Source organism: Xenopus tropicalis, chromosome 8 (genome assembly GCF_000004195.4).
Source record: "Xenopus tropicalis strain Nigerian chromosome 8, UCB_Xtro_10.0, whole genome shotgun sequence".
NCBI classification, from domain to species: domain Eukaryota; kingdom Metazoa; phylum Chordata; class Amphibia; order Anura; family Pipidae; genus Xenopus; species Xenopus tropicalis.
Genome location: NC_030684.2, coordinates 113,784,365 through 113,810,408, shown reverse-complemented (window position 1 = coordinate 113,810,408; position 26,044 = coordinate 113,784,365). Strand labels below are relative to the sequence as shown.

The 26,044-nt window shown below is 41.8% G+C and overlaps 1 protein-coding gene across 5 annotated transcripts in view; it reads right to left on the bottom strand.

The window, feature by feature from the left end:
* Positions 1 to 26,044, bottom strand: part of npas3 (neuronal PAS domain protein 3) — a 284,441-nt gene that overhangs the window by 22,899 nt on the left and 235,498 nt on the right. For all 5 annotated transcript variants that reach the window (XM_012968644.3, XM_012968649.3, XM_012968646.3 and 2 more), the window contains 4 exon segments: positions 18,522 to 18,696; positions 5,887 to 6,005; positions 3,842 to 4,035; positions 752 to 858 (listed from right to left, as the gene is read on the bottom strand). In XM_012968644.3, the coding sequence (XP_012824098.2) occupies positions 752 to 858; positions 3,842 to 4,035; positions 5,887 to 6,005; positions 18,522 to 18,696 (595 nt within the window).

Genomic DNA, 26,044 nt, shown 5'->3' with positions numbered 1-26,044 from the left:
AAACAATATATATGTAACGCAGAGCAATAGTTTTTAGCTGCTGGGGTCAAGAGGCAAAAGAAGAAGGCAAATTAATAAACTACAAAAAATACAAAATGAAGATCAATTGAAAAGTTGCTAAGAAATGACTATTCTATACAAAATTAAAGATACACTACACCTTTAACTTGAGAAAAACAATGTGCAACCCGAGACTCTCCAGCTGTTGCCAAACTACTACTCCCACAATTCTCTGACAGCTTTCTTAGGGAGCTTTGGGCAGTAGCTCAACAAAGTAGATTGTTAACATGGGCCAGGAGGAAGATGAGTGGATGAAGATCTATAGAAGCCATTTAAAGTGAATACACAGGCGAATACACAGTACAGGCAGTTTTACAGCAGAGGAATACACAGTACAGGCAGTTTTACAACAGAGGAATGCACAGTGCAGGCAGCTTAATAGTGGATGCAGAGTGTGGGGAGCAGACTGGCAATCTGTGGGTTCTGGCAAATGCCAGAGAGGCTGCTGTAAGATGCCAGAGACAGTCACTATTTATTGGGCTGGTGAGGAGCTGTTTGGGTCTCTGTGTACTTGACATACCAGGGCCTATTTTGACTCTCAGTCCAGAGCTGCAGGAAGTGTGAGATTGAATACACAGTGCAGGCAGAATGCCACTGTATATACACAGGGTGGGCAGTTTCTGGGAGTGGGTACATGAGGCAGTGCATGGCTGTTGCGGCACAGTGTGGCTGGGCAGTGGAGCATACTTACAGTCAAGATGGCTGTGCCTGATGCCCTCCACATCCTCAGCATGGATAAAGTGATAGCATCTTTTACCCATTAGATCCACAGCATTGAGGTCCATGTAATCACTGATCCTGCAATATCCAAGGGAGGACAATAAAAAGGAGACAGGGCTAGAACATACAACATATTACATTTTCATTACAAGACATGGGAGTTGGTAAGAGAAACTGAAAACCAGTAAGTTAACCATTTCCCACACCACTGACAGATCTGAATATGAAAAGGTTAAGGAAAATAAGGGGAGAAAGATACATTGCTGAATGGACTTTTATTCCTTTGCACAGCAGGGGGTCCATCACAGTGGAATCCCTTTGGATACAAGAGGATGTGCCAATAAAGAAGAGCTAAAATCCTGCCAATCCGCACAACAACCCTTCTATGCTGTAACTCTGACCCACACTGTGTGCTATATATATATATATATGTGTGTGAGTGTGCAGCAATGTGCTGTATAGTGGAGCCTCCCTACAGACAATTATTGCCAGCCCCTTGGCAACCAATGAGTTATTAAATGCCTGGAAATGAACAATAAAAGCCTCCCTTGTTTGCTCCAATAGATCTCATATTTGTAACCCTTTCCGGACCAGGAAGCTTCCCTACCAAGTTCCACATGTGCAGCTCATATCACCCCTCCATTTTATCTCCCCAAACCACATGCAAGGGTTAAATCCCCTTCTTTTGTCCTTTCCAAAGACTTTGCAAAAGTGAATGTAACTGGAAGTAATTAACGAGCAATTATTTCTGTCGGATCGCGAAGGCGGAAAACAACGAGGCCACTAATTACCCAGAGCGCGGGCGACACAACGCTTTCCGTGCGGCTGTATCGGAATTATAATAATCAGCGGATATTACTCGGTGAATGATATAAATGACAAAGCGTGTAATAACCTGTAATAGCACTAATAATGGTAATAATAAGGCTGGTGATAATAGCAATGATCATCATTAGATCCCATGAATAATGAACCGACTAATGAAGCAGCACTGAACAAAAGGGATAACTATACAGCGCCGTATACACTAACGGCTGGTACCGGCTACACCAAACTAGGAGTAAACCTATTATGTGGTGCTATGCCAGTGATACATGGGTCGGGTAGATTTAAGGCCTAAAACAATTCTGCTTTGGGGTTGATTAACATGTAAATTGGTTGCCATAGCCTCTCTCATTTCATGGCATTGTGACAATTTGCTGCCAAGAGTGGCCAACTTTAATGCCAATGAAAGAGCAGAGGGCCCTGCATATGGCTGGTTAGATGAGACCCAGATGATGATGTAGTAAAACAGACTCCAGCACCAGAGTCTGGCCCGATCTTGAGCTACCCTCTAACGCAGCGTGACATCCCCCCTGCTAATTATCAGGACAGGTTCGGGCAGTGGTGCTGTCCCAACCAATTTAGCAGTCTCAGACAGAGCAGCACTTGTTTCCAGCAGAGGCCAGCATTCAGAATTCAGGTTATAGGGATCACTGGTGCCTTGCTATATCTGTTGGCCAGCAGAGTGCCCATTAACAAGGAGAGTGACACTGATTTTTGCTAAATGCCAGCTGACCTTCTGCCTGCAGATGAATAGAGACAGGCTGAGGCCTGAGTGTAGGGTGAGCAGACTGTAGGTCATATATGTCAAACACAAGGCCCGGGGGCCAAATCCGGCCCCCCTGGCTGTTTTATGTGGCCCTTGGTGAGTGTGTCTGACCATCCAGCCTGATCAATTTCCATTTTCCTCACATAGTAACTAAGACTAAGGGGTATATTTATCATGCTGTGTAAAAAGTGGAGTGAAGCATTACCAGTGATGTTGCCCAAGGCCTCCAATCAGTAATCAGATTTCAACAGTAGCAAAGCATCTATTGGCTGCTATGAGCAACATCACCGGTAATGTCTTACTCCACTTTTTACACATTGTGGTACATATACCCCTTAGTATCTTACTAAGTATATTAATAAAAAATTTGGCCCGCGACTTAGCCTTATAACCCCTGCTGTAGGTTATAAGGGTCACTGTTAGACAGGGCTAAGGACAAACTGTAAAATATTGGGGTAGGCTTAGATATTTTTTCCCTTTAACAAGAGACAGCCGGACCAGGGGCCCAAACGTTTAGCCCAAGTGGGGTGCAATCTCAATATATGTTTGCAATTCATGTCTCCCACAGCTTACATGATGGAGGGGTCACCCAAGAAAGACTTTGCCCAGTGGTATAACAAGCAGTTTGGCTTAGCTTGGAATCAGGAGATACTGCAGTGAGGTATCGCAGTCCCCAATGTAGAGGGAAATTTGTTTTGCAGAGGTCTGGGAACCTCAAGTTGCGGCACTGGCGGCGCCCTGTGTTTACTGGCAGCATGATCAATGGCAAGCCAGGGCTACAAGCTGGGTTTTCATTTAAAAGGTTTGGTTCACCTTGAAGTTAACTTTTAGTTAGTAACTGTTTAACTGGTCTTCATTTTTTTAAATTTTTTATAGTTTTTGAATTATTTGCCTTATTCTTCTGATTCTTTCCAGATTTGAAATGGGGGTCACTGAACCACTACCTGGTTGCTGAGGTAATTTAGACCCTAGCAACCAGATAAATGCTGAAATTCCTTACTGGACAGTTGAACAAGAAGCTAAATAATTCAAAAACCACAAATATTAAAAAATGATGAATATAACTCTACTCAGCATACTAAAAGTTAAGTGATCAACCCCTTTAAGGTGACCTATCCAACATTTTGCCCGCAGTTGTACATGGTAACACACATACCGGTATGTAATGCATTTGTATTATTATTTGCATGGGGTCCTCTATATCCTCTGGATCTTAGCACCTGTTGCTCTTTCTATTATTTACACCACTAATTCTCAGAGGGAGTCATTTATAAATACTGGTCAAATTTGTACCAGGGCAGTAAACCATAGCAACCAATCTGTGATTACATTTTTCCAGCCAGTAGAAGCTATAACAATGAAAACAGACTTCCGATTGGTTGCCATAGGTTACTGCCTAGGTGCAAATTTGCCCATTGTTTATTAATGACCCCACTGTATCCTGTACTTAAGCATGGATCCATAGCGTACCTATTTTCACAGTATATAATATTGAGGTCCAGGTTGACACGAGTTACAAACATGTGGCAGTCGATTCGAACTTCATTGATAGTTGGGGGCGGGAGGGCATGGGCCACCACAACCAGACCCATCACTTGCCCAGCCCCCGACCTTCCATGGGACAGGGACACACGGAGACGAAGACGCCCAGTGACGTGGATAACCTGTCAAACATAAAGAAACCAGAATGGGGATTGGCTAAGCTGATAAAGACATGGTTAAAAATGTAAGTGTGAAGTTAAAAGAAAGAGAACCTTTCTATTTATATATATGTTGCACTGAACTACAGCTGCTGATGAACTACAACTCCCAAATTCTATGGGCATTGCATTGCAGCAACAGCTACAGTCCAAAGACATGACTATTCTATTTATGAGTGCAACTGCTTTGCAGGTACAAGAGGAAATCCTGTTTATCCCATGGCGGAGTCCCTTAAATAGCCAGTTAATGGCATTGTTAGCATGGGTGGATATAGACTTCCATAGCCAATTCCTAGACATTTATCAGAAAAGTAACGGGAGCAGAAGAAAGGAAAATGAAGGGAATGCTGATGGCAGGAAAGTCAAAAGTGAAATGTACAAGAAAAAAAGAAGAAGTTAAATAAAGAGCAGTTTGGGGAGGAACAAGCCAAATAATCTAGAAAGGAACAAAAAAAAAAAAAGAGTGCGAGCAGCTCCTCTATGACACACGCAGGGAGTTTTGCTGGCGGAACGCTTGTGGCAAGAAACACATCAGAGGCTCCTGTGGTACTTTTATATATTTCAGCAGCTAAATCCAAAGTGACACTGGAAGGGGAGGGGAAGTGGAGGTACACACAGCAACAGGAGCTCAATCCCCTTCCTATGACCTTAACTTCCCATACACCAGCTTGCCGAGTTAACCCATTCAGACTTGCTGGGATACGGAGCCTTGATTTAATGGCTTTTTATCCACCCTATTCATGCATTCTATTTCCTGATGATGCCCAAGAATTAACTGCTATTAAATTAACTGCTTACAGCACCCAAAATGCCCAGCAGCTGAACATTGCTGTGGGTCACTGGGCACAACTGCAGTGGGTGTACACCGGAGCATGGGCATAATTTTGGTGGAATTATGGGATAAAAGCTGCATTATGGGTAAAAAACATGGCAATTTGCAGCCAAAATTGCATTTTTGATGCAGCACTTGTGTCAGTAAATAACACTTTAGATGTTAAGCAAAACTGAACCACAAGCACAAATACCTCCAGTTATTTTGATGCCTTAAAGTGTGGGTAAACTGCAGGAAATACACATTTCTTTTTAAAAAAATATGAACATTGGAGTTAAGTTTTGGTTCAGACTTTGGTTGTATGTTTTGTAGCGTATATGCTGGTTTGGAACGACCAGGCTGCATAGGAACTGCCATTTCTATACCACACATTTTGTCCCTTTAATATCAGGAGGAGGCCAGCCTCTGCGCTCCCTGATGTACCTGCAATTTATGTACAATAATGCCTATTCTCTGTGCGAGCAACGGCAGTGCAGGCCTTGTACCTCACATCTTAGATCTCGGCTTCGTTCTCTCCCCTCCTGCCCCAAGAGAGACAATCCATATAGATTCTTCATAAACTTAGTCTCTTCAAAGGTACCTTTAGAATGTAGGCAGCCTGGGGGAGAATTCTCTCCCAGACACATTTTGGAAGCAATAAGAAGGCCTTGATGTTAAAAAGCAAACCAGAGGGGGCAGAAAGAGAAAGACAAAGCCACAGCATTAGAGAAAGAAAGGGGCTGTGGGGCAGATACTAAAATTGAGGGGAAACATATTTGCTGTCCCCATGCTCCCATAAATCAATGTACACTGAGCTGGAGATGCAAAGAGGTTACTATGTATCAAGTGGTGATAAGGCAAAGTGTGTCCAAATACATTGCATTTCAAAAGAACTGGATAAATCTTTAATTATGCCACATTTGCATTGATACACAACCCTAAAAAAGTCTTCCTCTCATATGTTCTCAAACGTAGCATTAGGGTGTTAATAAAGGAGCACTTACCTTGTACCCCGAGGATTTGATGTGCACCCCTCTCTTGGTCAGAGTGGATTTCATCCTGATAAAAAAGGAGCGTTCCAGAGAGTTATCCTGAGGGAGAATCCCGGGGCTAGTGGCTTCCACTGCAAACAAAAAGAGGACGAGTTACATAAAGTCACGGGCAAGAGATTTATACCCCTGCAATACTAATATTGTATATATATATATTTTGTATTTAAAAAGAATGGGAGGGATGGTTAAGTACTCATCGCCATGCCCATTACATCTTCTCTCTAATCTTGTGGCATCTGACTCTTTTCCTTTATCACAGGCTTCCCATTCTAAATGAAACAAACTCATTCATTAGTGGCAATCAAAAGCGGAAAGATCAAAAACGGAAGTGCCGGCTTCAGATCCAGCTGGTTCGGGGATCCAATGTGAGGCTGCACAAGAGAATGGGATCACAGGAGCCGATGGTGGGTGGGTGGGAGGGCTGTGGAGTATCTAGAAATCCTTGCATGTTGTTACAAACATAAACAAAAACACTATAAGCTCAAAATAAGAGGCTTAATGGGGAGATAATACTAGCACCGTGTTTCGTAATACAGCCACTGTAACACCAGCAGTTGGTTCTGATATGACATGTACCACACTGCAGTGTTTAACAAGTATAATATAGCCAATAAAACTGAGCAATCTGGACTGGATCATCATAAGGAATTACTTAATCTCTATTAACCAATGTACTAAGGCCAGAGTCTCTCTGAAGTGGTTATAGACCAGTTTATGAGAGGATAAAAGTTTTCTAATATCAGGGCTAAATTATCTTTGTCTTTCCTATTAGCCACAGCGGGTATCACTGCCCTCTAAACCTAGTTACTACATTATAGCCCACATTGCCAGTTAGCCTATATAATGTATGCTTGGTTACTTCTACAACCCATAATTCTATGGAATGGGAAACATTGACAACTGACTGACTTGACTGACAGTAACCGAAGTTCTTTCCCAATACCAACTGAGAATGAGACAAGAGCGCTAGTTCTTTTTGCACACAGCTAGCATGACACGCAATGTAGCTACATAGTCCCAAAGACAGACCTGACAGTTTGAGTTGTTGTTTTGGTAGCAATAAATGGAGATTTGTGGTTTCTATTAAACCATTAGTTGGCAGCACATAGCATTCACTGATACTTTCATGGTGGTGGAGACCACAGAACATCCCATATGAGTGACACTTACCCGACACATGGGAGTTTAGTGCACATTCTACTTGGGCTAAAATGGCCCCATGTACAAGCAAAAATGCAAAATAGCAGCTGCCAATCAATGTTCCATGCACATATGCTACAACCTTATTGGTTAATTTAGGAATTAGAAATGGAAGATAAAGCACAATTAGCAACAAGGCATATTTTCCCTTTAAAGGACTAGGGCATTATTCAAAAGGAAATAAGTATTAATAGTTTTAGCTTTCATATTACCATTGCTATCGCTCGGGGTAGGTGATAAATGACAATTATCCCACCAAATCTCAGCATGCACATCCTGATTAACTCCTTCCATCCCTACACAGGGCGCTGAGGAAAGAGGGTTAAGGATACAAGGTTGGGTTTTAGCCGAGGGAGAGGGAAGGAGTTAATAAGCGGCTGCGGGCATGAGCTGTGTGTAAAGGCGCAGTGTTGTGTGTGTATATTTCCCGGGGCTGTATCTTTTTGCCTTTCTTGTCTCTCTCTCTGTCAGTACACCCAGTGGATTAGCAGACTATTGAGGATTCTCTTTTAAAAGAAGCTCTTTTAAAAAGGGTCAGATAAAGAGAGAGGGAGCAAGAGGGAAAGTGAGAGAGACTGTCAAAATGAGCCTTAGACAAAGATTTATTATAAACGATTTAAAGGGCTTAATGTATGTATCCCCAATGAGGCCTTAGAGCTATGAGAGGAGAGAGATGGATTGTGAAAGGCGGCAGAGAGAGGAAAGGATGGGGGGGGGGCTCAGTGTCCCGTCCCCCCCTTCTCTATACACACAGCATGAGCCTGGAAATGCGTTCAATATTTCAAAACCGGAATTGTCCCTGTGTCACAGTGAGCAGTGCTAATAATGGATGAGGCATATATCTAATGAACAGGTTGGAGTGGCACAGAAAGCAGTGGGTGTGTGGCACGGCGGCCTTTGAAGTGGGAGACCCAGGCTGGAGATTGTGTACTAGATGCTGCCAAGCACTTTCTCACACAACCCAAAGCTTTCTGATCCCACCGCCTGCTGTGAAATTACATGTACACTTCATTATCATCAGATTATGGGCACTGCTCAGCCTGTACTGTCTCTGCACATTGCTTCTCCTTGTAATACCCAGTAATGCTTCTCTTTCCTCTTGCTATCAAAGCTCTGTGGGTACCCTACATTACTCTGTGTCATACTTACAAGGTACTTGCTGTAATCCCATTGGGTGCTCTTTAGCACCACCTACTGCTTAGTATCAAAGCTCTGTGGGTACCCTACATTACTCTGTGTCATACTTACAAGGTACTTGCTGTAATCCCATCGGGTGCTCTTTAGCACCACCTACTGCTTAGTATCAAAGCTCTGTGGGTACCCTACATTACTCTGTGTCATACTTACAAGGTACTTGCTGTAATCCCATAGGGTGCTCTTTAGCACTGCCTACTGCTTAGTATCAAAGCTCTGTGGGTACCCTACATTACTCTGTAGCATACTTACAAAGTACTTGCTGTAATCCCATCGGGTGCTCTTTAGCACTGCCTACTGCTTAGTATCAAAGCTCTGTGGGTACCCTACATTACTCTGTGTCATACTTACAAAGTACTTGCTGTAATCCCATAGGGTGCTCTTTAGCACCACCTACTGCTTAGAATCAAAGCTCTGTGTGTATTCTACATTACTCTGTCATACTAATACAGTACTCACTGGAATCCCATTGCACCTCTTACTTCTCAATACAAAAGCTATACCTGTATATACTGTATCACATCAGCACAGTACTTGCTGAAATATCATGGGTGCTTTTTGGCGCCTCCTGCTGCTCAGTATAAAAGATCTCCGTGTATATTCTCTGTATCATACCAGCACAGTACTCACTGGAATCCTGTGGGTGCCATCAAGGACCTCCTATTTCTCAAACAAAAGCTATATTAAATCCTATGGGTGCTAGTTAGCACCTTCTACTTCTCTGTACAAAAGCTCTGTGTGTATAGACTATATCATACCAGCACAGTACACACTGTAATACCATGGGTGCTCTTTAGCGCCTCCTGCTGCTCAGGAGATTTTATATATATATATATATATATATATATATATATATATATATATATATGCTCAGTTCAGTAGAATCCCAGTATTTCTCTTTATTGCATATACCTATATAGGATTCTCACTGTAAATATTGCAGCTTATGGTACTAATAGTAGTTGGTCAGAATATATAATAAGGCATCTCACAATTTACAGATAACAAAACTAAAAAGTAAAATTAAAGCCCAATACAAAAGATTAGAAATACAGTTTTCTTTACTTTCCAAACTTTTTTCTTTTTTTTTTAAAAACAAATCAGAGCATTATGTCCTGCAAGTTTCAGCAGAGTGTCTGAATAATGGTGACCCATGAAATTGTCAGGTTTTGGGCTAACCTGCATAATAAGGAGTCACACTGACTCTGCTTGGCTGATTTGGCGCTTCTCTGATTAGGGTCACCTTACAGTCTCTCCCACACAGGCCACTGAAGGTGCTTAGAATATTGTTATTAATCACAGTAATGGGCCTGACCACAGTAGCACACTGCTAGGTCTGGGAATTAACCCTGGTCAGTGTCAGAGAATACATATTGGCAGCTCGAGTGGTACATTAGTTGTGCCGCACTAATTGCATGGCACGCCCTGGTGGTGCTTAGATTACTAACCAAAGGAAGGGTACCAGACCAGTCTGGTAGATAATTTGTTTCAATATGGATTCCAGTACATATGCTCTTACTATTTCGCCCCCTTGCCTTATTTTCTAACACAGCTTGCAGTGGTAACATATCTCTTTGCCAAGGCTTGCTATATAGATGTAATAGTACTGTTGGGAAAAGTAATGGTGACTGCTGTACACACAGCGCCTTTTATATGAGTATAACCAAAACAAGTTCTATGGCTGGTGCACTGGCTATTCTGTACTGACAACTCCAAGAAATCCTTATAGCCTATTCCTTTTCTGGGGCACACTGCTCCCCATTGGTCAGATTGCCTTCTCAGTCCTAAAGAAGGAGTCTTTGCAGGGAGGCCACAAAGTATGTTTTTCTTGATACATATGTGTGTCTATTGAAGGGTATATCCTATTGCCTACACTTGGGGACATATTTAGCAAGGGTTGAAACTAGAACTTACCAGCAGAAAACTTCCCAGCTCTTTACAGGGCTTAGGGGCTTACATAGATATTTGAAAAAAAGTATTGTATTTTGGTCAGGGACCGTAGCTGCCCCCCTAGGAATATGCCAATTAAGTAAGTACTCCCCCTACCGTCCTCTTTAGCTCTAAAATATTTTTCTTTCTATATTGGCAGCCAAGGGCTGCTACACCTAAAGCTGCCACTGAAGGCATGGTCCTCAGGTGCCTATAAAAAACAATAAGGCACTGGGTGAAAATATACTGTAGCATATAAGCCCCATGGGATGTGCAGCCTGTGAACTACAAGTTCCACCACCCGTTCTACAGTGAAAGGCTGCGGTTTGATGGGATCTGTATTTATATTTTACATAACAACAATATGTTTACAAAGCCCTTTACAGATATTACACATCATTCCCATCAATCCCTGCCCCAGTGTGGAGACACAGTTGGGACAGTTTTATCAGGAGTCATACCTTTGCAGATAAAGCTCAGGTACAGGTATCGGACACCTTATCCGGAAACCCATTATCCAGAAAGTTCTAAATTATGGAAAGGCCATCTCCCATAGACTCCATTTTAATTAAATAATTAACATTTTTAAAAATGATTTCCTTTTTCTCTGTAATAATAAAACGGTACCTTGTAATTGATCCCAACTAAGATATACTTAATCATTATTTGAGCCAAAACAATCCTAGTTGGCTTGATTACCGTTTAAATAATTTTTTTAGCAAACTTAAGGTAGGAGATACGAATGACAGAAAACCCCAGGTTCCGAGCATTCTGGATAAAGGGTCCCATAACTGTACTATTAAACTCAGGGCCCCAGAATTGCAGGCAGCAGTGCAACCCCCCCACCCAGCCACTGTGCTGCTTTGTAGATGCCTTGTAAAGCCATGTGTTTTACCCAATAGGTATGGTAAGTACACTTATTTACTATATAAAATGTATTATGATATGAGGATTTTTATATGCAATTTGGAAGTTATATGTATAAAAAATTCCATGCATCTGAGACATAAGCAAGAGGAATGCTAATATGAATTAACAACAGCCCTGCTTAAAGGTCAATTATGCTGATATATGGGGTGAAAACCTAACTGCTGCCCTACATATCATTGGAACTGTGGCTGAAACACCAATGTTTTCTGTATCTGTACTCTTGTTATGAGCTAAGGGGGCCCTGTCCAAAGGGAAATTGAACTTAAAATTCCCAAGAATGACTATCTTGGAAACAACTCCAATTCATTTGTATGTTCTTTCAGTGCCTGTGTGGGTTTTCTTGCGGGTGGTCTTCTTTTCACACTCTAATAACATACCGCTAGGTTAACTGGCTTCTGATAAAACTAACCCTATTGTGTGTGTAAATGGGATAGGGATGTTAGACTGTAAGCTCAACTGGGGCAGGGACTGATGTGAATGATGTATAATCTCTGTAAAGCTCCATTAGAATATGTCAACTTGATATAAATAGGATAATTAAAGGAAAATGAAATTTGTTTGATGATGGAAAGTGGTCCAGCAGTAATTAGATGTGCATAACATTAAATATTAAAAGCAAAACATTTGGGGATGATACTAGCCCTTTATATGATAGACTTCAGGAACGGATTTAGCAAAAGGGTTAAATTGTAGTGCAGGAGGCACTGGATTTAGTCTCCCCCCTCATAGCAATTCCGGTGTGTCTCAGTATGTTTTATCCGCTCTGACTAACGCAAGCTCTGATACCCGACTGTCACGTCTAATCTTAAAAAAAAGAGAAATTGAAAGGAACAAATTAATATGCAAATTTCATCAGCTTTGTAATAAAAAATGTCCTTGGAAAAAAAAGCTGAAGAAAAAAAGAAGAAAAAAAAAAAAAAAGAGAGAGCGAAAAGGTACAGGACCCGTGAGGTTTGGGGTTTGAATTATCACGGCCTCTGGATCCGGGATGTTGTTAGGCGAGAGAGAGGCCCGTTAGGAAATCAGGGAGGAGATCTGACTTGGAAATAATTATGATAAAGAAAAAAAAAGTGCTTGCGCGGGTTGAATAAATGGTTTAGTCTCTCGCAAGGTCTCAGCTACTTGCTATTCACTCGCAGTTAACGGGCTGGAGGTTAACGCCTGAACTGCTGCCAGAATTTAGCACTAATAAAAAAAGGTCCTATTTCCCATAATGCTCTGCAAATCCATTGGGTAAACTGACATGGCTCTGTATGATGTTATTAAACTAAATCTCCTCCCTAGAGGACTATGGGATTTCTAGTTCAGTACTTTAGTACATTTCTACCTTATAGCCACATATTATAGCACCTGAAATATGGGGGGGGGGGGCTGAAGGGGAGTACTATGTTGAGCTCTTGTATGAAAGAAGGTTTTTTTTTATATTTTACATGGTTTTCAGATGGTTTAACAATATATGATGATCTTATAGTCATTTTTGATACTGATTATGGCTGGTCCAGTGCAGTGAGCCACGTACCTGAGACTTTTTTTTTTTTTTATTCAACACTTTATTGAGTTTACAAGTAAAAATAACAAGAACAGGGTTGACATCTGAGTTGCATTATTTGTACAATAGCAGTTTCAAGCTTGGCAAGACTCATAGCTGAGTTATTTTGTATTTATGCATCGTTTTAATGTACCTGAGACTTTAACTCCAAGTTGGAAGAGTCTTATGCCAAGAAGGCAACCGGAGGTCCAAGAATGGGTAGTGGAACACCCAGGGACCCACCAGAAAACCTTAGACCATGGGCCCACTCTCAAACTATATTTCCTCCTTTCCTCACCCAACCACTTTATTCTCCTAGTCTGTTTTACTTACATGCTATCATCTATTCTTCCCTCTATTTCTACTCTTCCTTCCCATTCAGAAATAGGGAATGACCATGCAACAGGCCAAATGGTCAGAAGCAGGAGGGCCCACTTACACCTGGGCCCACCGGGAGTTTTCCTGGTATCCTGGTGGGCCAGTCCGATACTGGGAACACCCAGCTCCCATTGCCAGCCGAAGACTGTCCCCTCAATATCCTCTTAAAAGAGACTGACAAAGATAGATCATCTATTTTTTACAGCCCCAACATATTCCGAACTTAGAACATTTGATCATGAACAAACACAAATATATGCTGACCAATTACAGAGATGTTCCTCAGAATGATGGGCAATGTTAGGTTAATAAACACAAAGCAAAAGGCAATGGAAGTCATTGGTGAGGCTTTCCCAACTGCTATGCATACAGCTCCAGAAGCAGAGCCTTGCTGTTTGGCACACGCGTATACGTTTGTACCCTCCCAGGCAAACACGCGGCTAAACCCACAGACCCAAACATTTATCATTCAGCAGGTGTGGTGAGGGTGAGTTTAATTGCATAAACACCCTGTAAGTAGGCTGTCATATTTCTTGTCAGCCAGGGCCCTCTCTCCGCCAGAGACTCGCTATCTCTCGCCTCTGTAATTGAATTGCTAGCGAGCCACGAGAGAACAGCTCACAAGACTGCGAGAGGAGGAGAGAGGAGAATGCTTGCGAGGGACAGGGCAGGAGAAGGGAGAGGAGAGATGGAGAGGAGAGAAACAAGAAAATATATAGAGGCAGAGGGATGAGGAAGATAAGAAGGAGAGAATCAGGAAAAGTTTGAGCAGGGTAATACCCTAGTTTTTATCTTCCAAAAGACTAGTCCAACAAGTAACACCAGTTTATTATGCATAAAGCCAGTGGATGCTCAGGGGCCCTTGTGACTTTATTTGGTCTTGTTTGTACTTATTCCAGACTCTCTCATGTATTCTGGGAATACTAGAAGTACACTTAATGCTAGGCTCTCCCCTTTAACGTAAAACAAGGCTAAAGATGTACTGATATAGATATATAAAGCTAGTATCGCTAGTATGCCTGTGAAACTGCGGTATTCTCTACTCAAGGCAGTTATGTTGGCAGACACATTAGATAGTTCCAAGACAGGACTGGAAGACTTTTTAGAAAGTGAGAAATACCAAATTACTGAAATTAACTCTAGTACAAAGTTGATCCAAATACTGGTCCAATTGCCCTCTTGGGAGTCAGGAAGGAATTGTTCCCCCTGCAAACTGGTAAGACTGCAAAGGGTAAGGGGGTTTGCCTTCCTCTGGATCAGCTATCAGTAGGCAGGTAGTACTTAGGCAAATAGTTGCAACGTAATGGACATGTCTTTTTTCAACCTAATTTACCATGTTATTATTTTACTACTATGTATTCTACCCTAGTGTCAGACTGAGATGCCAGGGGCCCACCAGAAAACCTTGGACCATAGGCCAACTTTGTAAACTATTATTCCTCCTCTCCTCCCTCAAGCCCTTTATTATCCAGGTCTCTTTTCTCTATCCATCCATCTCTTTTTTTCCATACAGAAATAGGGGAATGATATAGATAAATAGAAGCAAGAGGGCCCACTGACACCTGGTATCCTGGTGGGCCAGTCCGACACTGGTCTACTGGTCCTACTTCTTTATTTCCTACTGTTTACCCTATTTTACTTTCTTTCCCTCATTCCTTTCTTTTTTTCCTAACCCCTACCCTTTCCATTATGCTTGTTAATATTATTTGTTAAGATCCAATTAAAAACATTAAAATATAAAATAAAAGGACACAGAAAAAGTCTGAAACAGAATCTGTGTGGTGTATTATCAAGAAGATGGTTTCTCAGCACTTACTGATAACATTCTACAGGTTTAACACTTCTCAGCTTATCTTATTCTACTGTCTGTCATGGTGGAAGAATGGTGGAGTGACACAAGGGTATATGTCTGTTTTATTTTACTTACACTTCCAGATTAGACATTTTCCTTTCCTTTTTGTCACATACACCAGCATTAGAGCAAATGTATTTATCAGAAGAAGAGAGAGATTAAATCTATTCCCAGCAGCTACACATGTTTATATCATTAGTAGATGGGCACAGAAAGAACAAGAGCTGGGCAATATTGTTGGGGGAGTTGTCCATCTTCTACCAAATCAGTATGATATCAGTGTTGGGGTGGCCCTAAAGCCTACCTGACATTCTTACACTGTATAACAGCTGTAGGCCTGCTGTGGGCTGAATTGGCTAAACAAGACCCATCCTGTGGTAGATTCCATTGTTTGGCTGCACGAACTCCTGGATCAGGGTAACCAGCATTACTGCCTCTGCCAAGGCTGCTGTTAGGGCAGAGAGGGCATCTGCCTTGGTCTTACTATCTCTTTTAATATCATGATATTAATGCTTATTAGATGCTCATACTACTTATAACAGTAGTGTACCAAGCAGGGGCTGTTGGGGGTGCAGGGAGTTTTATATTAACAATAGCTGTGAAATCACAGGTTGGAGACCTCTAATTTTTTTTTTCTCTCTATGTTTGGGCCCCCAGCATCCCTTCATTGTCAAGGTCCTTATGGGCTAAATTGCAGCTCTGGTGTTATCAACAGAATATATTCTTATAAAACCAGAGTTGTATAGGAGATACTCCAAGGGGCAGTGCTTGACCCAGTTCTATTTAATCTCTTTATCAGTGCCATTGTAGATGGACTAGAGAGCAGCTGACATGTTGTGGAATAACTGATTGATCCTTGCTCACTACAGAGGCTTAGACACTATGGCGGAGTTGTGCACATAAGCTATAGAAGCAAGCAGACATGTACAGTATAGTAGATGCCTTTATATAAATAAAAAGATAAAATAAAAAAACAGCAGTAATTGATAAAAAAGGAATTTTTCCCCTGTGAGGTTGAATTGGCAGTTGGCCTGTTAGAGGGTTTGCTTGCCTTCATCCAGATCAATACACAGAAAAACTGAATTCAATGGATGTATGTCTTTGTTCAGCCTAGCAGCTGGGGTTACAATACTCGTAGAATGACACTAGGATAGCCTATTCTAGGCAGGCTCTGACTTGCACTCCCACACTACCATGCTCTCATGGACTCAACCAAAAGCTCCTAATGCCTCCACTGGGGGAACAATTCAGCATATCCAAAAACAGTATCTGTACCAAATCCAAAACACCAATACAATTTATACACAGGGAGTCAAATCAAAGCACAACTCAGCCTGAAATCTCTTCAGCTCTCAAAATACCTGCTTCTTGCTGGTATATACAGTATAATATATCTGGTATGCCATTCTATACAGGATCCAGCTCTCTGCTATGTCTATATATAGCTTGTTGTTCTGTGCCCTATGCTTTAGAGCAGTGATCCCCAACCAGTGGCTCCTGAGCAACATGTCGCTCACCAACCCCTTGGATGTTGCTCCCAGTGGCCTCAAAGCAGGGGATTATTTTTGAATTCCTGGTTAGGAGGCAAGTTTTGGTTGCATGACTGATAGCGCAAAGGCTGCAGATATTGGTCATCTTGTTGATCGGGCAGGTTAAAAGATCAACGGTGCCCAAGCAAAATTTACGTTTAAGGCTGAATCGGCAGGTGGAGGTAGAATTTCTATTGTTTCTACCTCTATATCTGACAATTCAGCCCTAAACGTCAGTGGTGGGTGGGAACGATCTTTCCTGCAACCAATGGTCACAAGAAAGATCGTTATTGCAAGTGTTCAACCAAAACAAACCCAAACCCTTAAAGTCATGTGTTCCCTACCTCATACACATGCGAATCTGCTCCTATATTAGTAAATAAGCTCCATAGGGGGATTCTGAAGGCCAGTGGTAAAGTGTGAAGAGCCAACACACAAGAGACGATATTACAGATGCTAATTATTTTCACAGGTCATGTTCTTCTAACAGAAAAAGGCTGATAAAATCAATGATCTGCACAAGAATGAGAAAGGAACGATGCCCTGAGTACTACGGGTTTGTACGGGGTGTAAATAGCTAAACAAACAGAAGCTCACAATACGCTCTCAGTTCCAAAACCCTGTCTCTTTTGTGCTGAAATACATAGAGAACAAGAGGGGAAAAAACGCTTCCAGCATTCCCCGGGAGACATTGCCGGAGAGAATGAGCAGGGGCTGAAAAACTCGCAGTGTTAAAAAAAAAAAAAAAAAAACACAAAACCACAAACGTGGAACTTCAATTAATTTAAAGCTTCAATCAGTAAAGGATAAATCCGTCACAGATCTAATTACTAAGGCTCTCGGAAGGCCGGGGACAAGACGCCAATCTCGTGGCTGTTTGAACAGCGTGATGAACTGGGGAACGATGGATATCAAGTCATTTTGTTTAATTTATAAATGGATTTTCCCCTAATGCTTGAATTATCGTTGGAGTACAATGGGGAAGAGGGGGAGCACGGAGCTGCAGACGAACCCCCCCTTTCCTTCACCGCCTTCCGGGGGGATCACGAGTAGCTCGGTGTCTGCTTAGGGAATGCACATGGAAAGTGAAAGGATTTATTCAGTACAATGGTTTCAGCCCCTGATGCTCACGGCGTGGTAAAAAAATGTTGTTTCTATGTGCTGTATAATGTGACACTGGGCAGAACATTCCTAGGCTCACTCATCCTTCCCTTTAATTCTCAGTCACAATACAGAGTTCTGCCATCTTGCTATTCTGTTGGAATCTCCCATCTGTTGGTTGGCTCTGATGGACTCTGGACCAAAAATAATAAATTATTATATAGCTAAGTAGAACGAACACTCTTCATTCCATTAACGGACACCCCCAGCACACAGCTAGCCTAGACAAAAATCAAGCTTTAAAGGATAAGCAAAGGCAAAAACTAAGTAAGCTTTATCAGAAAGGTCTATGTAAATACAGCCATAAGCACTCACAGAAACACTGCACTGAGTCCTCTATCAAAAGAAACTCACAATTTTTTTGTCTCCTTTTTGGAAACATTTTTTTTGGTATCAGACTTCCTCTCCTTTAGAGCTCCTTTAGGTTTGGGCACGTGTCTGTGCGCCTCCCCTCCCTTTTTTTGCTCCCCCCTCCCATAACAATTCACTCCTCCCATAAGAATGTCTGATCTGAGCTACCAACAGCTAGAGCTACAACACGGAAGCTACTGAGACCAAGCTAAAATGGCAGCTGCTATCTTAAACAAACGGAGGGAGCTTCTAGGGCTGTTTACTGAGGTATGGTAAAGCTTTCTGCAGAATTAACATAGCATTCTTGTGGCAAATCTATTGGCAGTAAAATGCCAAAATGCCTTTCCTTCTCCTTTAAACACTAAAGCTATCAATTTTTTAACAGGTCTGCCGAATGTGAATTCAACACATCAACAGAAAATGAGAAGGTGTTCCCAATTCCATGTCGCCTAACTGCTGATGGATCTAGTATTTATGAATACTTACAGTAGCTGGTAATACCTTACCAATAAGGCTCTATGTATCTTTCACTCACCTGGCTCGGGGGTCTCTGACTGCGAAGATGAGGATGCTGAGCTGGCTCCATCATCATTGGCACTCTGGGAAAGAAGCCCTCGACCAGGGGGAAGTTTCATCCCAAGCTGCTCTGCCATCTCCACGTGGTCCCCTGGGTGCACATAGTCAAACATACTGCTTCCCGTCAGTTCCACCTGTTGGGAAAAGGAGAAATAAAGTAAGACATTTCTCTCTAATTTAGAAAATGATGATGATCAAAAATGATAGCATGGCAGGTTATTTATATGGACATGTTTAATTCTGAAAAATAGGATAGTAGTGTGTCAAACATAGATATTAGACATAACAGTGTCATGTGCTTGGGTGCTACAGAGAAGGGCTAGTGTGCAAGTAGGTGCAAGGGTGTAATGGTGTTTATAAAAAAAACAAGTTAGGGGTAGAGAAGTGCTATAGAGTAAGGCTTAGGGGCAAAAGGGTGCTATAAGGCAAGGCTTTAGTGCAATACAGGAAGCCCAGGGTGCTGTGGTTGGTTACTGAGAAAGGATGGGGTGCATTAGGGTGCAAAGGTGAGGGTGCAGTGTCTGACAGCTTTTTAATGTGCCAGTGCAAAGCAAGTTTAGGGTGGAGTGATTAAGCTGTTAGAGAGTGGTGCAGGGAGTTGATACTAGGGGTAGAGTGACAGGCCTGCACAATGCCTTCTCTCCAGCTCCTGCTATTCCCTACGCAGCTTTCTCAACTCGGCTCTTAGTTATTAATTTACAGAATCAACGCTGGGAACAGCTTTTGTGATTTCATATTAAATTTCCCCCTGAATCCACCCTGTGGCAAAAATTACTCACATCGTTAAAATATATTTAATTAGGCTGCAGTTTATAGCTGGCTCACAGGGGAGATGCCAGAATTAATGTGATTTGCATGAATTCCTGAGCCCTCCTTTATTTTCCTGCTGGAAAAGAGTTGGGGATTGGGTTTCTATGGAGGTCACTGACACTGGCAGGGATTTAGATATGAAGAGCAAAGTGAGCTGGCAATCTGCAGAACGACACGGGCATGATGACTGTCTTTATATTTTGTTTATACCTGCACATTACAGCAATCACAGTATAAAGAGTTTCCTCATTTTAGTCCCATCCCTGTGTCATAACAGGATCCTGGGAAGAAATTTCTTAAGGCTCCTAGAAAAGTCCATTTACATGGGCTTTGTCCCATTTACATGGGTTTATCCTATAGGCTAAAGCTCACCCACTGGGTTTAAAGCAGAAGCCAGGATAATAGCTGATCAGATTCCCAACTACAGACCGGTTTCGCCCTTTTTGGGGCTTATCAGTGTAGCGCAGGGTTTTCTGATCAGCTTAGGTAGAGCCAGGAGTGGGGATACACGAACAAGCTAAAGGGATTGAGGAGACCGCCTCATACGTATGCAAATGTCATAACAGGATTCTGGGAAGAAATTCCTTAAGGCTCCTAGAAAAGTCCCATCCCTGTGACATAACAAGCTTACTGATTTTTACCGGTCAGTTGTACTAATATTGCCAATGCCAGTCAGAACCTATATTATAAATATTGCTCCTTTAAGGATAGCAGTGCCAGCCTTTAACTCTCAAAGCATGCCCTTCCATTTAGAGATCATTTCCAGACTTTCCCTTTATAGAGCATGGCAGTGCCAGCAATTAAAGAAAGTGTCAGCACCAGCTTCCACCTATCCCCACTGCATCTTAGGTGCTTCTCTTATAATCCCCGTTAGTGCCTTCCTTTCTGATTCTGATGGGATGCGACTTTACCCCTCCAACTTTTAAAAATCTCTCTTTGACAAAATCTGAACATTTTTTTTAACTAATAATAAGGGATGATAAACCCCATAACCCATGCAACAAGCACAGAATGTAAAGGCAGGCAGATGGAGCCGCCTGTTCCCAGGAAACCAGTGATGGGATAACTGAGAGAATATGCCAGAGGCAATCTGACTTGATTGGCTAAAACAGCTGTCCATCAAACATACAGGATAGGTGAGTCCATCAGTTCCCAATGAGTTGAAATTTTCCTTTACTTTCCTAGGATGGAATAAGGTGGGAAGAATCAATAGATGTGCCTTGATTTACTATATAAATATTTATTTCTGGTAAGATCCGGCAAGCTACTCTACAGAACTCTCCAGCTGCACCTCACCCCTGGAAAAACCAGATCTAAAGGGGAAGTAAGAGGGGCAAGGGATGCTGTGGATCCAGGATTTGGTTCAGAATTCATCCTGATCCTGATCCTGATGGGGTGGTAGTAGGATTCAGTCACTATATATATATTAATATATTGAGAAGAAATCCCTACTTGGACAGACCATGTGCCAAACCCTGTGGTATGAACAGCAGTGTCTAAGCCATGAGATTTGTCAATAAAGTCACACTGCATAAAAATTACAAATAAATAATATTACATATTAAAATATATTAATAAAACATTATAAATAATGAATATCCCCCTGTGTGGTTTTAATATAATTTCAGATCCTCTTCTTTATAATAATAATAGTCAGCTGGTAGAGACACAGCTTTAATGAGTTCATAGCTAAGGTTTAGTGTAGCTCTAAATTATAACATAGAAGATTTTGCCCATAAATATTTGGATTGTTTCCTAGTTTCCCTATGTGGTTAGCAGCACATCAATGTGACACTTGGTTCCCATTCAGCAGCACATATTCCCTTTATATAGTACAGGTATGGGACCTGCAGTTTTCTGGATAAGAGATCTTTCCGTAATTTGGATCTCCATAACTTAAGCCTGCTAAAAATTATTTAAATATTGCATAAACCCAATAGGATTGTTTTGCCTCCAATAAGAATTAATTATATATAAGTTAGGACCAAGTACAAGGTACTGTTTTTAATATTTTGGAGAAAAAGGAAATAAGCTTTAAAAAATGTAATTATTTGATTAAAATGGAGTCTATGGGAGATGGACTTTCCTTATACAGAACTTTCTGGATAACGGGTTTCTGAATAACAGATCCTATACCTGTATAACTAAAACCTGTACCTTGCGTGCCAACCTTTTCTATAGATGCACCACAACAGCGCCACAAGGAATACAACTGGACCCAATGGGCCAGTGACCCTGCTCACAAAAGCTACCGTGACTGCTTTTTATACTGTAGCCTGCTTTTAAACTGCATATTGGGATCTGATTAGTCTGATCCTCACTTAGTACATGCACTATTTGCATTTTCTCACAATCCAGCAGTTTTTTCAATATATTCATCCTTGCTCATACACACTTATAACCATACACATGCAGCTTGCCTCAATACGCCAATTAGCAAATATGCATACTGAGTGGAAACACAAGCGTGCCTGTAAGTGGAGGAAGATGAGATTTCATGCCATCAAAAAAAAAATCCTACTGGGGGCTGACCACTGTTGTATGGCAGGTACTAACTTGTACAACCGGTGACAATGCTTACGTGCAAGCGAGCCAATATGGCTGCACAGGTGCAAACGACAGAGCCACTGATACAGGGAAACCCTGGAATTGAAGGACACGAAAACCCACTGGGGGTTCCAATTTGTTAGGCACCCCTGTAAGTGTATTTAACTGCATACCTGTTACCCTCAAGTCAGGCTTGGCACATGCAAAGTGTAAGATATTCGGAAAATTCATTATTGCCCATACACACAGGGGATACCCTGGTGGGTGGGAAAAGATGGCATTGGCCGCTTTTCAGAAAACTACCCCAGGCCAGTTTGCTTTTAACAGAAGAAGAAGATTAGCCTCTGGTAAGAGGTAAGTGATGAGGCACTTTTGGGTGTCTAACCAATTGGCAAACTTCCAGTGACTGAGGATTTCCTTGTCCTTTAGAACTTGTATTAAAGGAGGTGGTATTTTCAGGGTGCCTTTAGTGTGCTGTGCCTACACAAGCAACTGACTTGCATCTAGTGAACAACATGCTAATGCCGTTGTCATTATTATTATTATTACATTTATCTATAAACACCCACATATTCCACAGTGCTGTACATAACGTTTATTGGCACAGCACGCCAAAAACTGGCACCATGCAATTTAACAAAGCAAACAATTAATTATGCACCAGTTGTAGGGCATGCTACTTTGAGGGTGCTTACTATTAGTCTGGAATGCTGGGGGGAGGAAGAATTGCATTGTGGAAAAATAGAAATTTTAGTGTTTACTTGCAGACCTTGTGGGCAACACCAACCCAAGAAAACTCCCTTTTTTGGGTGCTCCATCCTCAATCGTGGGCAAAAGTAAATGGCGGACTTCACAACTGTGGTGAAGGCCCCTGAGGCCTTGGACACCCTAGTTTAAACCCAGAATCTAAACCAAACAGAACTGGACAATGGTATATATATATATATATATATATATGTAGCAGAAGGTTGTGGTCATGTAACATGGGTGCCCTGGCATCACACTGCCACATTTATTTCCCAGTTTCAGATTTAAGAAAAACCCAAAGGCACCCAGAGCAACATGTTTCAGAGCAACACCGTACCTCTGCTTCAGCTGCCTGTGTTGCTATACTCTAGTGTGTGAGGATCCGTCACTTTAAAAAGGCCAAGTGACAGCGACTATACAGAAAAGTAGGGTTTAGCTCCACCACTAAAAAAATTAATATGTTTATAGCCTTACTTTGTAGGTTACATGCCTTGGGAGTAAACAAGCCTTGCATTTGCTGGGGGACCCAGGAGGTATTGGCGGCCCAGTATGACATGGACTGATAAGCTGTTTCAGTAAATGTTAATGTCAAATTTTGTGAGTGTCCCTAAAATGATTTTGCTATGGGGCCCATAAATTCTAGTTATGCCACAAGTTAGAATACAGAGTGTGTCTGCAGGATGCAGGAGTCCACTTGGTGTTATAAAAGTAACTTTCCCAAGGTTACATGGTCCTGACACGGAGTCATATTTTTTTTTTATCTTGGCTCTGCTTCTTGGCTTGTTCCTTAAATGTGAGCCGGCACCTCCTCCTCCTGAGAAGAGATGTCAGGGGGAAGGAGTTGGAATGGGACCAGAAGGAAACATACATATTTCAGAAGCGCAGTTTCATTAGAAACCTCTTGTTGAAAGATGATTTATATCCGAGAAGGATGGAAGTTGGTGTCAGAGGAAAGGCATCATGGGATGTCAGAGCGTGGCAGCAGCTATTCCTCACTTAGGATGGACAGTGACATATGAGGGGACTTGACTGTGACAGGGGGATTTAAGGCCTGGTGACAGTCACCTCCACCCCCTTTCTCCAATCATAGCTTTATAGGCAGAAACACCAAGGGTATGTATCCATGACATCTAGGAGTTAGCTGTGCAAAGCAAGGAGAGCACCCAGGGAATTAGCATGAGTACAGGGTAGGGTAAATACATATAATGTCTATATTGAGGTGAAAGATAAGATGGCCACAAATTTGCTGACAAATTTGCTGACATTTGCTGACTTCAATCTATTGTGTAGGAAGGTGTACTGTGGGGTGCTAAAGCCTTACAATGAACACCCAGAAGCAGCACGCTAATGTGCAGAACTGAGGTAAGAGAACCTGGCATTCTAAGGTGCCTGAACATGGGCTTCTTAAGGGCACTACTGAGTCTATGAACAAGAATGCCCCAACAGAGGAATCCTAGTTACTGATATTAATAAAGGTATCAGAATAATCAATAGGTAACAGGGCCTATTTACTAGGGGACAAAAAGTGCTGCAAAATACCATGTTTCAACCGAAGATATAAGATTGTCTCGCAGAATTCCAGTAAAACTGCACCCACTGCTAACACTCCTCAAAGGTTGCAGTACATAATACTTGGTGGGCTGCCACAATTGTGGATGCAACCTAGGAAATATCACTGTACTATCATACACACATTGCGTGCCAATGTTCATAACAGGGATTGTACATCACTTTCAAGCATCAAATATTTTCCACCGGTTTATAATTAGAGCCCTATGTGTTGGCGCAGCTTTTGTTTCTGCTTACATATCACTAGTATCTTCATATTAGGAGAAAGAAAGATTATTGTATCCCTGAACTCTGCCTGTCTATAGATGTGGATAGAGATATGTATAGCTATAGTTGTTAGGAAGAGAAATTAAACTGTGCCTGGCCAAGAGATAGGGAGAGATATGTATGGCGTAAGTATTATATAGGGGAGAAGAGATTTATGTTCTTCAATACACTGAGCTAGAAATATGCCGGATGGAAGGAAGCGATAGCATTTATCATGGTGCCCAAACTAAAGCAAATTACAATGCCATCTGTTCAAAACCCAAGCTGTTTTCACTTCCTGTACCCTGTTGGCAAAATGGCATGATTTTTTGAGTCACAGACAAGGAATATGACTCAATGACTGGCCAGATAAACTGTTGCACCTACTGTATATGTTGCAGTGAAGAACAGGGTCACACTGATGGCCCATAATATGTCAGAGAGCACACAGGGTGGGGCCAAGAATTCCAGAGCATGATTAAGAGGCAAAACATATTGGTAATGATTGACTAACTTTGGCCCTAGAGCAAACACTCATAGAAGAACCTATTTCTACAACTAATACTCATTGGAATCTTTAGTGTCCCTTCATCTCCAACTTTCACATCAAGCATATCCTGAGAACCTTCTCTTCTCCCAGTAGGATGAGAAAAATGTATATTCCAATGGCTGGTTCTAGATCCCTCTACCCAATTAATGGCCAGAAGCCCATGCTGGACTTACGGTAAATAACAAATTACACAACTGTATTCATCTGAATTTAAGAAACTAAAATGCTGCAAGTTAAGATACAACAGCAGTTGGACAGCTACAGGTTGGATATAGCCAATTTATGTTTTTAATCTCCTCAGATGGGTACCTATGCTTTGCGCATTGCCATAGGCCCCCTAATTTCTACTAGGGATGCACCTAATCCAGGATTCGGTTCAAGATTCGGCCAAGATTCTGACTTTTTCTGATTTGCCCAAATCCACGTTCCTGGTTGAACCAAATCCGAATCTTTAAAATGATGTAACTTATCGTCATACAAACACAGAGATTGACATTTCTGTTACGAAGTGTATAATGCGTGGTTCTCTTTAAATTTTCCATAGCTTAGTTTGCAAATGCAAGTTAGGATTTGGAATCGGTTCGGTATTCGGACAAATCTTTTACAAAGGAATTGGGGTTCAGCGCATTCCTAATTTCTAACTGTGGACCTGGTAGAAATTTGGGGTTGATAATTTAGGATCCCGGACCAAGTTTGGGCCCAGTACAGATGCAGGATCAGAAGGGTCTACTAGAGGATCTCTAAGTGTGCCCAGACCATAGTGGGCTCTAGCCTAAGGAAATTCCCATCCACCTATTTTTAATTCCTATATAAGAACCTACAACTTTTGTCAGTATCTGTATATAATTGCTGTAAGAGTGGGACCAGGGTTTTGGGTCTCTGGATGGGCCCTAGAAGAACCAATCTGACACTTGACCCAAGAGCCTTTAGCTATGCCCCTGCCAGCAGCCAATCAAGTACTAGAGGCTGAGACAAACAGACCCCAATGCACAAAAGGTGATACAAGCAGGGGC